Source organism: Pseudochaenichthys georgianus, chromosome 4 (genome assembly GCF_902827115.2).
Source record: "Pseudochaenichthys georgianus chromosome 4, fPseGeo1.2, whole genome shotgun sequence".
In the NCBI taxonomy this organism is placed as follows: domain Eukaryota; kingdom Metazoa; phylum Chordata; class Actinopteri; order Perciformes; family Channichthyidae; genus Pseudochaenichthys; species Pseudochaenichthys georgianus.
In genome coordinates, this window is record NC_047506.1 from 2,824,869 (window position 1) to 2,837,352 (window position 12,484).

General features: G+C 41.5%; 1 protein-coding gene across 1 annotated transcript; it reads left to right on the plus strand.

Moving 5' to 3' along the window:
• Positions 1 to 2,184: 2,184 nt before the first annotated feature.
• On the plus strand, positions 2,185 to 12,192 carry rx1 (retinal homeobox gene 1). The gene is made up of 3 exons (XM_034082018.1): positions 2,185 to 2,473; positions 9,498 to 9,751; positions 11,722 to 12,192. The coding sequence occupies exons 1-3, from the start codon at positions 2,185 to 2,187 to the stop codon at positions 12,190 to 12,192; spliced, it is 1,014 nt and encodes a 337-aa protein (XP_033937909.1).
• The last annotated feature ends 292 nt before the right edge of the window (positions 12,193 to 12,484 follow it).

Consider the following 12,484-nt stretch of genomic DNA (forward strand, 5'->3'; position numbering starts at 1 on the left):
AGTAAAAGGACAGATTACTGTGGAAAAATTCAAAAACAATAAAATATTTATTAAATTAAATGAAATAACCAGTTCAACAAAATAATAATAATAAAAAAGGAGATTTAAGTCATTGTTATAATGTGATCATATAATACATCAAATACAAAAATGGCTTTAATGTGAAATTAATTATAGAAAAATATAATATATATTCTATATTAACAGGTCAACTTTGCCCTGATGGTAGTGTTAACCTCATGTGTTATCATTTACTTTGTTGCATGAGGGTCCACATAATGGGGGGCTGTGTGTGTCAGTGGAATCTCTCAGTGTCTCTTTGTCTTTAAAACAATTCATTTATGAAAGAAAGTCTTGTGCAGGCTTCATTAGCTGGGGCCTCCTGCTGTGTGTGTGTGTGGGGGGGGGGGGGGTGGAAATGACATTTAAAACAATTACTTGAGCAGAAACCAGCTGCCAATCACTGATTCAGGGGACGGATCCCAATTAATAGCCCCGTCCCTAATCCCCTGGTTTCACCTCCTTCCCCTCAGCCCTGAGCGCCTCCTGCACTCTCTGAGTCTCAGTCTGTGAGCGCTCTGGATTTTACTCCGTTGCACTTTTTGCAGGACTGCTTTTTTTTGCCACCTAGAGACATTATTGAGGGAAATGCAAGGGAGGCCAATCCGGCTGATTGACAGCGAGAGGATCTGAAGGTGGAGAGGACAGGTGGAGCAACTTTAACAACGTAATTACTTCTAACAGGTGAGCTCTAACACTGTCATACATTAACCGACACCTAACTCTATTACTCACCATGCAACTGGAGGAGGGGGAAAAAAAGCAAACGAGGAACGTACTAAACTAACTTAAAACAGATTGTCCCTTCTCCTCTATATGGAAGAGTAGATGTGATCCCTGAAAGGAATTCATTTTCCACTTGCAATCTTCAATTTACTTTATTTAGATGCAAAATAGCTTCAATTTCATGCACTGGATGTCAGATTATTTTTTTTCACTGTTTAACAGACTTATCTTTCCAACACATAAACCATATTTGATCTTTTGCATAAGGCATTACTTTATTCAACTATTATATAACCAATAAATTGACTCGCTTTACTTACAGTCCATGATTTTAGACGTTGTAGACACTTGTAGTTCCCATATGCTTTTTAAAAATCCAGTCAATTAACTTTATCTTCACTGTTATATTAAATAACGTCAATGTCGTCCAAGATTTAGTATTTTAAATGGCTCTTGACAGACAGATGTTTTTGGTAACAGTTCAGGTAATGTTGTGCGTATTAAGGATAATAAATTGAATTTACCAAGAAATGTCTCACTTTAAAACAGACAGCATGAACTAAAACAGGGATATAATGTCAAATGAATAGGAAATAATATGTGAGTAAAGTTAAATAACATGATAAAGTTTCTTTTATTCCAATATAGAGACTTTGATGTTAGTTTTTATCAGAGAAAATGTATTATTGTCCTATGAAATGTGTAAAAAAGTGAATTTAAATGAAACATTCGTTCCTAATTGACCTCAGCAGTGCAGACCATTCGTTAAAAAAAAAGTAAAAAGTGTGGATTAGGAGGTAACGGGTGTCATTAGCGTCCATCAGCACACTCTTCAGTGCAGACGGTGCCCCCCCGCGGGATAATCAGGTTAATGTGATGGACAGAGTCATGCAGAGGGAGCAGGTGATCTCTGACCCTCAATTTACACAATTCTCCAGCAGTTTGGAAACAATAATTAGTATTCTCATAGTTTTAAAATAAAGCCTTTTTCTAAATATTGCAAACATGTTGTTTCCTTATTTTCAACATTTCTCCAAAGAGAAAGCATAAGAGCATTACATAAATATAAATTCATTCAAATGAGCCAAACATTTACCAAGCTATATCAAAGGGATGTTTACACGTTATATATTCACATAATAATTATAATTTTATTTTTTTAATGTACAGCACTACTTTTACTTGGGAGTTTGCATGAGTCTTATTTTCCAAAGAGTATTTCTGCACTGGTTGCATGTACTGTTAGCCTCCCGTCTCCCCCTAAAGGATCTCACCTACAAGAAGAATGCACAAAGTGCTGTATAAACAAGATGGCAACGAACAAAACTCAAAATAACACATTTAAACAAAAGTGATAAACCCTGACCCCCCTCCCGTTCCTTTAGGGCCGGACGCTCGATGCATCTCTCTCTGGACACCATGATGGTGGACGACAGCTGCCTCTCCCCCAGCAACTTCCACGATCTGGGGAAAGGTGGGGGGCTCTCTGTGGGGGGCCGCGTCCACAGCATCGACGTCATCCTGGGGTTCAGTAAGGACCAGGACCCCCTGCTCAGCCCTTCAGGGACCCCGCGGACCCACAAAGTGGACATCGAGTGTCTGGGGGAGCCCCAGGGGCCCCAGGAAAACTCCTCCTTCAGCGGGCATCTCTCCTCGCTGAGGAACGGAGGCACGGAGGAGTACCATGGTGAGTGCAGCCTCACTGTGACAACAGGAGGGTTACAAATGTATTCTCCAAAAAGGTTTTAATGTAATCTGAGTATCACAAAAGTAACCTGATTACTTTCTGTTACTTTTGGATTATTAATGCAAATACACACAAAAGAAAAGAAATATCAACAAGATGGTTTTTACTTTCAAACCGCTGCAGCCTCACCGTGATTACTAACAAGGAGGGTTACTTTAAAAATGTAATCTGCTTCCATAGGCGTCAATTATACTAGGGACGCCAAGGACATGTCTCAGGACCACTTTTGGAAATGGCACATGTTGTCCCCCCCATTTTGCATTAGGAACATTTGTGAAAATGAAATGTTCTGAACATATCGTTCACAAAGCATTGTACATGTAGAGTTGGAGGACTGTTCATACTTTCTGGGTGTGTTGGAGCGGGGCAGTTTGGACCTGAGACACGTTTAATATGAGTTATAATTGTATAGAGAATTGCTTTGCAGCAGCGTAGTATAGTTACTGCACTAGTGGTCAATGCAGTAGTTTTATTTTATCTGAAAAAGAGTGTCCCCACCACTTTTTGACAAAGAGACGCCCATGTCTGTGTACAATGTAGTACCTGTAAAGAAATGTAATGTTATCTGAGTACAACAATATAAAACTAAGGAAACCTGATTACTCTCCATTACTTTAGGATTACCTTAATGTCAAATGCAATGCAAATAAATAGAAGTAAACATCAATATAATGATTTTTTACTGAAGTGTACTATGCTAGTAGTAATCCACCATCATTTAATCAACACGCCAAAATATATAAAAAATGTTGTCATCAAAAGGTGTTTTTAAAAGTTATGCAGTGTTGACAAAATGCTGTGGACATGATGTAATAATTAAACATATAACTCAACTAATTAATCGTGATTTAAAATGTTATCAACATTGAAGTACAAATGTTGAAACTCCACCTGAACTAAGTACGTTGATTCAAGTATTTTGACTAAAGTAGATGTAAGATACAGATATAGGCCGTTCTGCATATGCAGTTCTAAGCTTATGAGACATTTCCCTAAAAACAATTACGCATTAACGGAAAGGGAAAAAACTCAAAAGTATTGATGGAAAAGATTTAGACTGAAGCTTAAATTTATGATATCATATTATTATACAACCAAAAGTAATTGGTGTAGCTTTTCTGCGGAGTTTGCATCACTCCTCTCGTGCAGTTTCACTGTGCACTGTTTCCATGCAGCCTGTTGCAGTACTGTAAGAGATTTGGAGATAAATCACAGGACAAGATGGTGTGGGGGGGGGGGGGGTTTATGTCCCGGAGCACAATCCCATCCCCTCGAGGAATTCCCCTAATCTTCTCTTGCGTGCAGATTAGATCGTACAGTAGTTCATTCGGGTGTTTTGGTTATCGTTTGGTCTCAGAATCACATTCGTCACGTTTAATCTCGAGCTGATTTCACATGCAGGATCTGGCAGGTGGTTTTGTGGCAGAAACCAAACAAACTGTCGTGAAAAATCAAGTGATTTAATAAAGGCTCAAGCTGCATCCTCCCAGGGCAACCAAAGTCAGATTATATAGAAGTCTGTGGGGAAGTGAGCCTACTTTTCGCTTGATTTATTAGCTCATTAACTTTTGTAAACATCAAATGCTAGTTTCGAGACTATTGAATTAGGCAGTGTTGACACGAGAACGAAAACGGGTTGTATCCGCTACTTTTCTCTCGCGTATAGCCCGTTCGTTCACACGAGGCGGTAACGGAACCGCGGAAACGGACCCCGCAAACGATAACGGGTCCCAAGGTGGATAGATCTGCAAACGGAACGCTCTGGGGGGAAAACGGCTCCGTGTGAACGCCCTATACGATCTTTTCCTGATAACGATGAAGCCCCGCCTCTGCTGCTCACTGCTGTAGCATGGCCAGTAGCTACTGCTAGTGCTACTGCTGCTGACCGCATGCTACAGATGTTAGTGCAAAACCTACAGCTCCTCTACCACAACCATCAGCAACAAGTGGACATGGAGAACTACATGAACTACATGTTGCTAAATCTACTGCGGGGCATAAACAGAAGGGCAACCATGGCAACCATGCTCGGGAGTCTTCTTCGCTGCTTTCGGTGTATTTTGTGGCAGAAGTACAGCGCCACTTACAGGCCCGGCATATGTACTACAGTGTCTGCAGCGCTTACGAGCGGTCTCGTGCGGAAGTACAGCGCCACTTACAGGCCCGGCATTTGTACTACAGCGTTTCCAGTGGTCTCGTGTGAACGGACACGTTAAATGAGCCGAATGCGTGTGAACGGAAGACTTTTTTGATTAAGACGAATTCGGTCCGTTTGCGTATGCGCTCCCGTGTAAATGGGGTCTTAAAGGATGGTGTTCATTTAGTAAACTAATGTCCAATTAAGAGTAAATAGACCATAAAGCAGGGTATGGCTTGTTAAAGACGGATGTTGTTCAGTATTGGTGCTCTCTGTGTTTTCGCCTTCCAAATTTAACCCTGATGGGCGACTGTAGCTGCGAGGAAGTGCGGTCGTCTGTCAACCAGAAGGTTGTGGGTTTGATCCCAGCCAAAGTCAACATGTCGATGTATCCTTGGGCCAGCAACTGAACCCTGAGTTGCTCCTAATGGCCAACAGTGTGTGAATGTTAGCTTCCCTAGAGCAAGGGGCATAAACAGAAGGACAACCATGACTGTAAGTGGCGCTGCTCTGTATGAATGAAGTGTGAACGGGAGAATGACTCGTAAGTGCTTTGAGGGGTCGGATAGAGCTGCTAAAGCACTATATAAGTACAGTCAATTAACCATTTACAGTTCATCAAAGTCAATTTGACCATGTTTACCTAAAATAAATTTATTTTTTAGCATTCTGTTGTACTTAGCTTCTCGTGTCACATCTGGTTAATTTAAAACAAGATGGCGATGCGATAAACCCCAATTTATGGCTTCAAAACCTCAAATGTGACACTTTTCAAATCAAGTTTATGTTGCAACTAGCAATTGATTTGAAGAATGAATGATTAGTACACAAGTTACTTTCTGAGTTCGGTCCATGACATTTTTATCCCAGTTTCCAAAAGTCCACAGTAATGTCTTGAGCTTTTTAGTTTTGTCTGTTGAAAACCCAAAACATTTCCAGGTTCATGTGAAGAACAACAGATAAAAGCAGAACATCTCCATATTCGTATGGGTAAAAAACTGAATTGTATGACTGTTTTGCATGCGGTTTTTTTATAATTGTCAACTGACCCATCATTGCAGCTCCGGCTTCAAACTCAGTCTCCGTATCCACGCCCTCGCTCGATTTGTTTGATTAACGTACATCAACAGAAATGACATCACCCTTTTGTATGTAACTATCCTGTGAAGTCAGCCCAGTTCCCCCCGAATGAGCCACTTCTCCCCCCCCCCCGCCTCTGATAAACAGTGGGCAGCCTTCAGTCTGATGGGCTGACAGACCAAGAGCTGGTCACTGAACCAGACCTGACCTCCGCCTTTGTCCGAGCCTGGCCTTTGTCATGGCTGCTTAATGAGAGGTGGATAAATGAACCCCCAAATATCCCGTTTGCCAGTTGAAGAAACCACAATGGCCGCCCCCTCTCCCCCCTCCTCCCTCCTCTTTCTCTATGGCATCAACACATTTCAACAGATTGTTATGCCGTGAGTTGTTTTACTAAAGCATTGACATGTTCTGGAAACTTCTCAACATGTATCTTACAGTGATGCTAATGATTCTACAGTAGAGTACATTACATGTCATTTAGCTGTTGCTGCTGTAGCCCGATATGGTGTCCAACAGTTTCATGGTCCAAAGCTAGCTTAAATATCATCTCCAAATGTAAGACCTGTCACTTCAAAACAAGAATACAGACTATTTTGTTCCCCTGCGTTAACCAAACTGAGAAAAAGGTCATTTGAATGAGCAAAACCACGTAGAGAATGCTCTCAAAGCTAGCTACTTAGCTGAACTCATAGCCAAATTGAGAGACTAGTTATTAAATGAACATTATGTATATGCTGTATTCAGAGGTGGAAGAAGTAATCAGATCTTGTACTAGAATAAATCTAATTAGTTTCTTTGGCTGTATTAGGCTAAACTTAAACTGGGATTTCCTTGTCTTGTAAAGGTTTTATATTCTAATGCAGCGTCTACACTACTTTGACTTCTGACACGACGTTAGCCTCATTAGCATCATTAGCCCTGATGAAGTGTTTCCCACAGACGTGTTGACTAACCGGGTCCCCTTGATTACAATGTATGTCTCCTTTATCCACACTACCAAGTGAAAGTAAAGAAAATCTGAACTTTGGATATTTTATTTTTTGTTTGACTTGCAATACACGACACAGCAACTTGATGCAACTAATGTTGAATGTAAGGTCTGGGATTGAACTGGTGACCGTAGGCAACAGATCGCCCCCAAATCCTATTTCCTTCTAATTTGAACCCACTTTTTACACAAAAGATGGCAGAGTTAATACTCATACTTCTATCTTTCTGTTATTGACAACGTATGCAACACTACCTGAACGATGTTTGTTACCTGACGAAGGTTGAGATAAGGTCTGAGACTGATCTGATTGGAGGATAATCATCTTTGTACTTTGTTTAATCAAATTACTTCCTGGTTAGACTAATACAGTCATCTCTTGATATGGAGTTAAAGACTCAATTCTTCTCTGTCTCGTGTATTTTTCTTCTGTTGAAAGTGACATACAGACATATTATGGAGGATAATGAATGAATGGGAGGAGAGGAATTAATTTATTCATCTTTAAGTCTTATTACGCATATGCAAATTGTACAGTGTGCGCTGAATCTACAACTTCCTGTTTTAAGCTGAATGGCGTTTTTCTGAAACAGTGCTGAGTCCAAGTGGTTCCATCAATACTCGAGATTTTAGACACTTCACATCACAAAGGTCTTGGCATTGTGCTCGCCAAATTTCAAGTGTACCTGATTAGTTATTATGGAGGAAATCCATGAACGGCAGGCCTGTAAAAAATGGCACAGTAAATTGAAAATGGCGTAACTTCCCGTTTACAACGTCCCACAAGAGAGTCCTACTTACTTCCTAGCTGGCGTTATTCAGCCATTTTGATTAACCAAATCCTGTTTTAAAGCGTTATGAACTGAGACAGTTGCAGGTAAATCCTTTTAACAGTAAACAAAATCAGATGTTGTTAGAGCTGCTGCTTTTATCCTAATCCAGTGTTGGGAATTACACTGAACAAAAATATAAACGCAACACTTTAGGGTTAGGGTTAGGGTAATGTTGTGAATCGAGTGGCCCATGGTGGTGGTGGGGTTATGGTATGGGCAGGCGTATGTTATGGACGACGAACACAGGCCACTCCATTCACAACATTACCCTAACCCTACCCCTACCCCTCACACCAGATACTGCCTGGTTTTCGGACCCCCCCAGACCCCCCCAATAAAGCAAAACTGCACGTTTCAGAGTGGCCTTTTAGTGTGGCCAGCCTAAGGCACACCTGTGCAATAATCATGCTGTCTAATCAGCATCTTGATATGCCACACCCGTGAGGTGGGATGGATTATCTCGGCAAAGGAGAAGTGCTCACTATCACAGAGAGAAATGGTTATTTTATGTAAATAGAAAATGTTTTAGATCTTTGAGTTCATCTCATGAAAAATGGGAGCAAAAACAAAAGTGTTGCGTTTATATTTTTCTTCAGTGTAACTTAATTTGAAGTCTACTCCACTGTCTAACATTACAAACTCTTATATCGTATGTGATGGATGTGGTTTACATAAAAAGAAAGGGAACATTGTGGTTTATCTTTGTGGAAGATCAACGCTGGAAAACAACTTTTTCTAAATCTGATTAGGAATGTTTTCGTGCTTCCTTGAAGTTCATGGGATTGCCTGCTCCACTGACCTACAGTAGCCCATTGTTGCATATGTCAAACTAATGTCTGCTCTACTGGAAAAAACAGGCACTACATTCTTTATTACAAGGGTTGGGGAATAATGGATTACATTATGTAGTCAGGATGCAAAGAAAGTGATCTGTATTTACTTACAGTCACATAAAGAAAATCTGATTAGTGTTAGATGTTATCTCTTCTCTGTAAACGGTGCTGTTCTGTAGGATAATCGATACGCCTCCTGCCTGAATCTGCTTTATGGTTTTCACTTTCTTTGGATTATTTGTTGTGTTTTTAAGTCAGTATGTGAACCCATATGTTCATAAAGTAGTGTGTGTGAGCTTAACTATGTGTATTCAACTAAAACGGAGCATTTTCTGTCAGCTCAGATTTTATTTCAGCTTGTTTGAACTTGTTTCATTGTCAGTGTATCTGCTACTGGGTATGCTGAATGAAAGGCAGGTTTTCCTATAAAAACAATCTGAAACATTTCTGATCCTAAATATCTTGGTTTCTTCTTTTCTAAGTTCACAATAGCCGCTTTCACACTTTGCCGTACTTAGTTCCCAGGACCTAGTACCCCATGGAACTAAGAGCCGATCGCGTTCACACCGGAATAAGTTCCCTGAGGCAGGCCGCAAACAACTTCACGGCGTATACTGCCACCCAAAGTCAAAACTTTTCCGAGTTTTACAGGGCGTGGTTTGCAATTCGCCCAGCCAATCAGAAATTGGAACTTTTTTTTCCTGCTCTCTAGCAGGCACTAAAAAGGGGGTAAAAGTTCTCATGAACTAAGTTCTCTTTTTGGTGTGAACGCAAAATCCCAGGAACTATCGGAACTAAAAGTACTCCGGTGTGAAAGCGCCTATTGTTCTGTTGTCTTATATGATACACTTCAGTAAAAAACATCTTGTTGATATCTATTGGATTTATCTGCATTGCATTTGATATTGAAGTAATCCAAAAGTAGCAGAAAGCAATCCGATAACTTTGATATTGTGATACTCAAGAATCCTTTTTTTCCGCATGTCAATACGTAGTTGTTGTAACAGATAACATTTGCAAAGTAACCTCCCAAACCCCATTCATTTCACATTTCCACCCTTTTAACAAATTTAATTTCTTCTCTGCTTAGATACCGGCTTATTCGCCAACAAGTGTGATGAAGAGCTAAGTGAGCTGAGGAAGAGTGTGGAGAGTGACGAGGGAAATTCTCCAGACCCCTGCATGGACGAACAGCCGAAGAAGAAGCACCGGAGGAACCGAACCACCTTCACCACCTACCAGCTGCACGAGCTGGAGCGAGCCTTCGAGAAATCCCATTACCCCGACGTCTACAGCCGCGAAGAGCTGGCCATGAAGGTCAACCTCCCCGAGGTCCGAGTGCAGGTAAGAGGAACCACATCACATGCATCCAGTAGTGGAGAGTAGATGAGTACATTCATTTCAGTACAAATCAATTTATGCCACTTCACTCCACCTCAATTCAGAGGGAAATATTGATCTTTGATAATCAGAATCAAGTTTATTGCCAGTTTACGGGTATTGGGCCGAGTGCGACACCGTACTTCCGGTATCCGCCATTTCACGCGAGGTGCAAGCAGCCGTACACCGTCTAGGTGTTGCTAAGCTTCCTGTACTGAATATCATAGTCTATTGCCTTAATCAATATCTAGTCAACTCTAAAATACCACATATATGCAATGGCATGATAATATTATTGTGACAAGTATTCACCTGGTGTTTCCAGAAATTAGACGTAGATGCAGCCAAAATCGACGAAGGCCACTGTCGTTTTTCCATACATCTGCATCTGTCTGTAAGGGCAATCCGACAACCCACACAGCTCTAGTTTACGCTGGTAACGACCTAAGCACACCCCTCAAGTCCAGAGATGTAATCCGAAGACATGCAGCGATTTCTTCGGTCGTTAATTCAGAAAAAAAACCTAGTGCGCTCTGCCTGGCTACGTTAGCTAGCTGTTTATATTAGCACCTCCAGGATATTTGCACCTCCAGGAAAATGGCGTATTTATATATATATATATGGCGCGCGTTGCATTGTGGGTAGCTCGTGACGTCACTGTGTGTGAAAGAATGAATTTGCTCAGGTGGCCGACAGGTGCTCCACAACGGCCCAAAAACACTTCCATTAGGAGAAACACACTGCAGCTTCAGAAACTAATTAAATATAAAAATACAGAAGTGCCAAAACACATGCCATGAAGAAACATCGTCCCCAACTTGAGGAAACATGCGTTTACTATAAGCGCTGCACAAATGCTGCAAATACAAAACGCGGCAAAAAGCTCCACGGAAACCAGGGGACACTATAAAGTGACGCACACAGCTGGGACCAGAGCACTTGGTGACGTTCAGGATTATAAAGTTGGACAACTGTCTCTGTTGTTGGAAACTTACCTAACATTTTTTATGGGCTTATTTTAACAATGTGATCACATGTCTGATATTACTGCAGATCTGTTGTAAACTGGCTAGCTAATGTAGCTAACCTAATCATTTCAAATATACTGACACTTGTACTTTATAAGTTAAATGTTATTTGAAGTTTATAACGGTCTGAAGTAAACTGATTAAGAGGTAGTGGAGTTGAAGTAAAAAAATCATACAATAGATATACTCAAGTAGGTATAAGTACTGTACCTCAGTAATTGAATGAATGTACTTAGTACCTGCAGGTAACATTAAGAGTTGGTGTGTTTCCAAATGCTGAGGTTCTCTAAGGACGCACAAAAGCTTTCACCTTTGGCTCGCAGCTATTTAGGCGAGGAGATTGATCTTAATTGTTACGCAAGTGTTTTTGTGTGTGTGTGTGTGTGTGTGTGTGTGTGTGTGTGTGTGTGTGTGTGTGTGTGTGTGTGTGTGTGTGTGTGTGTGTGTGTGTGTGTGTGTGTGTGTGTGTGTGTGTGTGTGTGTGTGTGTGTGTGTGTGTGTGTGTGTGTGTGTGTTTCCACGTCATGTGGGGACAAGGAGGTCAAGTCTTTAAACAGGGTGCAAACACTACCTTGAGCTTTCAGTAATCTCATGCTGTCCTTAAGTACACATTTAAGGTACTTGTACGAAATTCCCTCTGGAGGAAACACAGGGATTTTAGCCTTTTGCAAACTATTACCATCCTTAGACACTAGAGGAGAGGGAAACCCCTAAAGAGCCTCTTTAAATGGAAATAATCAAGTAACTTACAAATATGTAAAACATTTATTAAGTTACCCTACTACTAATGCCATTTTATAATATGCTTCGTAATGCTCTTAATGTCTTTCATTTTTGTAAAGCACTTCGAATTGCCTTACTCCATTCCTTATATTAAGGTTAATGAGTTTGTTCTTTGTCCTCCAGGTGTGGTTCCAGAACCGCAGAGCAAAATGGCGTCGTCAGGAGAAAATGGACGCCAGCACCATGAAGCTGCACGACTCTCCCATGCTCTCCTTCAACCGCCAGCCCCAGCTCCACAGCGGCATGGGCCCCATGAGCAGCTCCCTGCCCCTGGACCCCTGGCTCTCCTCCCCCCTGACCAGCGCCACGCCGGTGCACAGCATGCCGGGCTTCATGGGTCCAGCTCAGGGCCTTCAGCCTAACTACCCGACCCACAGCTTCCTCAACTCCGCTCCTCACCCTCACTCCCATCCTCACCCGTCCATGGGTCAGGGGATGCAGAACATGGCGCCTCCCCCTTACCAGTGCACAGCGCAGTACCAGGATAAATACCCTCTGGAGGACGTGGACCAGCGCAGCTCCAGCATCGCCGTTCTGAGGATGAAAGCCAAGGAGCATCTGCAGTCCATGGACAAGACCTGGCACCCCATGTGACTAACAAGTTAGGAAGGGAGACATTAAGGTTGTTTTTTTCGGGTTAAAGGGTGAAGGACATTGAGTCAAATACTGGATAATATGGCAGTGACTTATCTGATACCCACGAAGCAAAACATAAAGGACTTTGAACTGTGAAACCTGAGGATTAAAGGACTTTCTTTGGACTATTTGTCCTCATCTCAAGGAGACAAGTGAACTCTTATGCTTGTTACAATGTTATTTTTCACATTCTTCTTCCAATATGAAGGGTGTTTCCTTTGCGGGAAATATACGCAATAACTTTATTTGG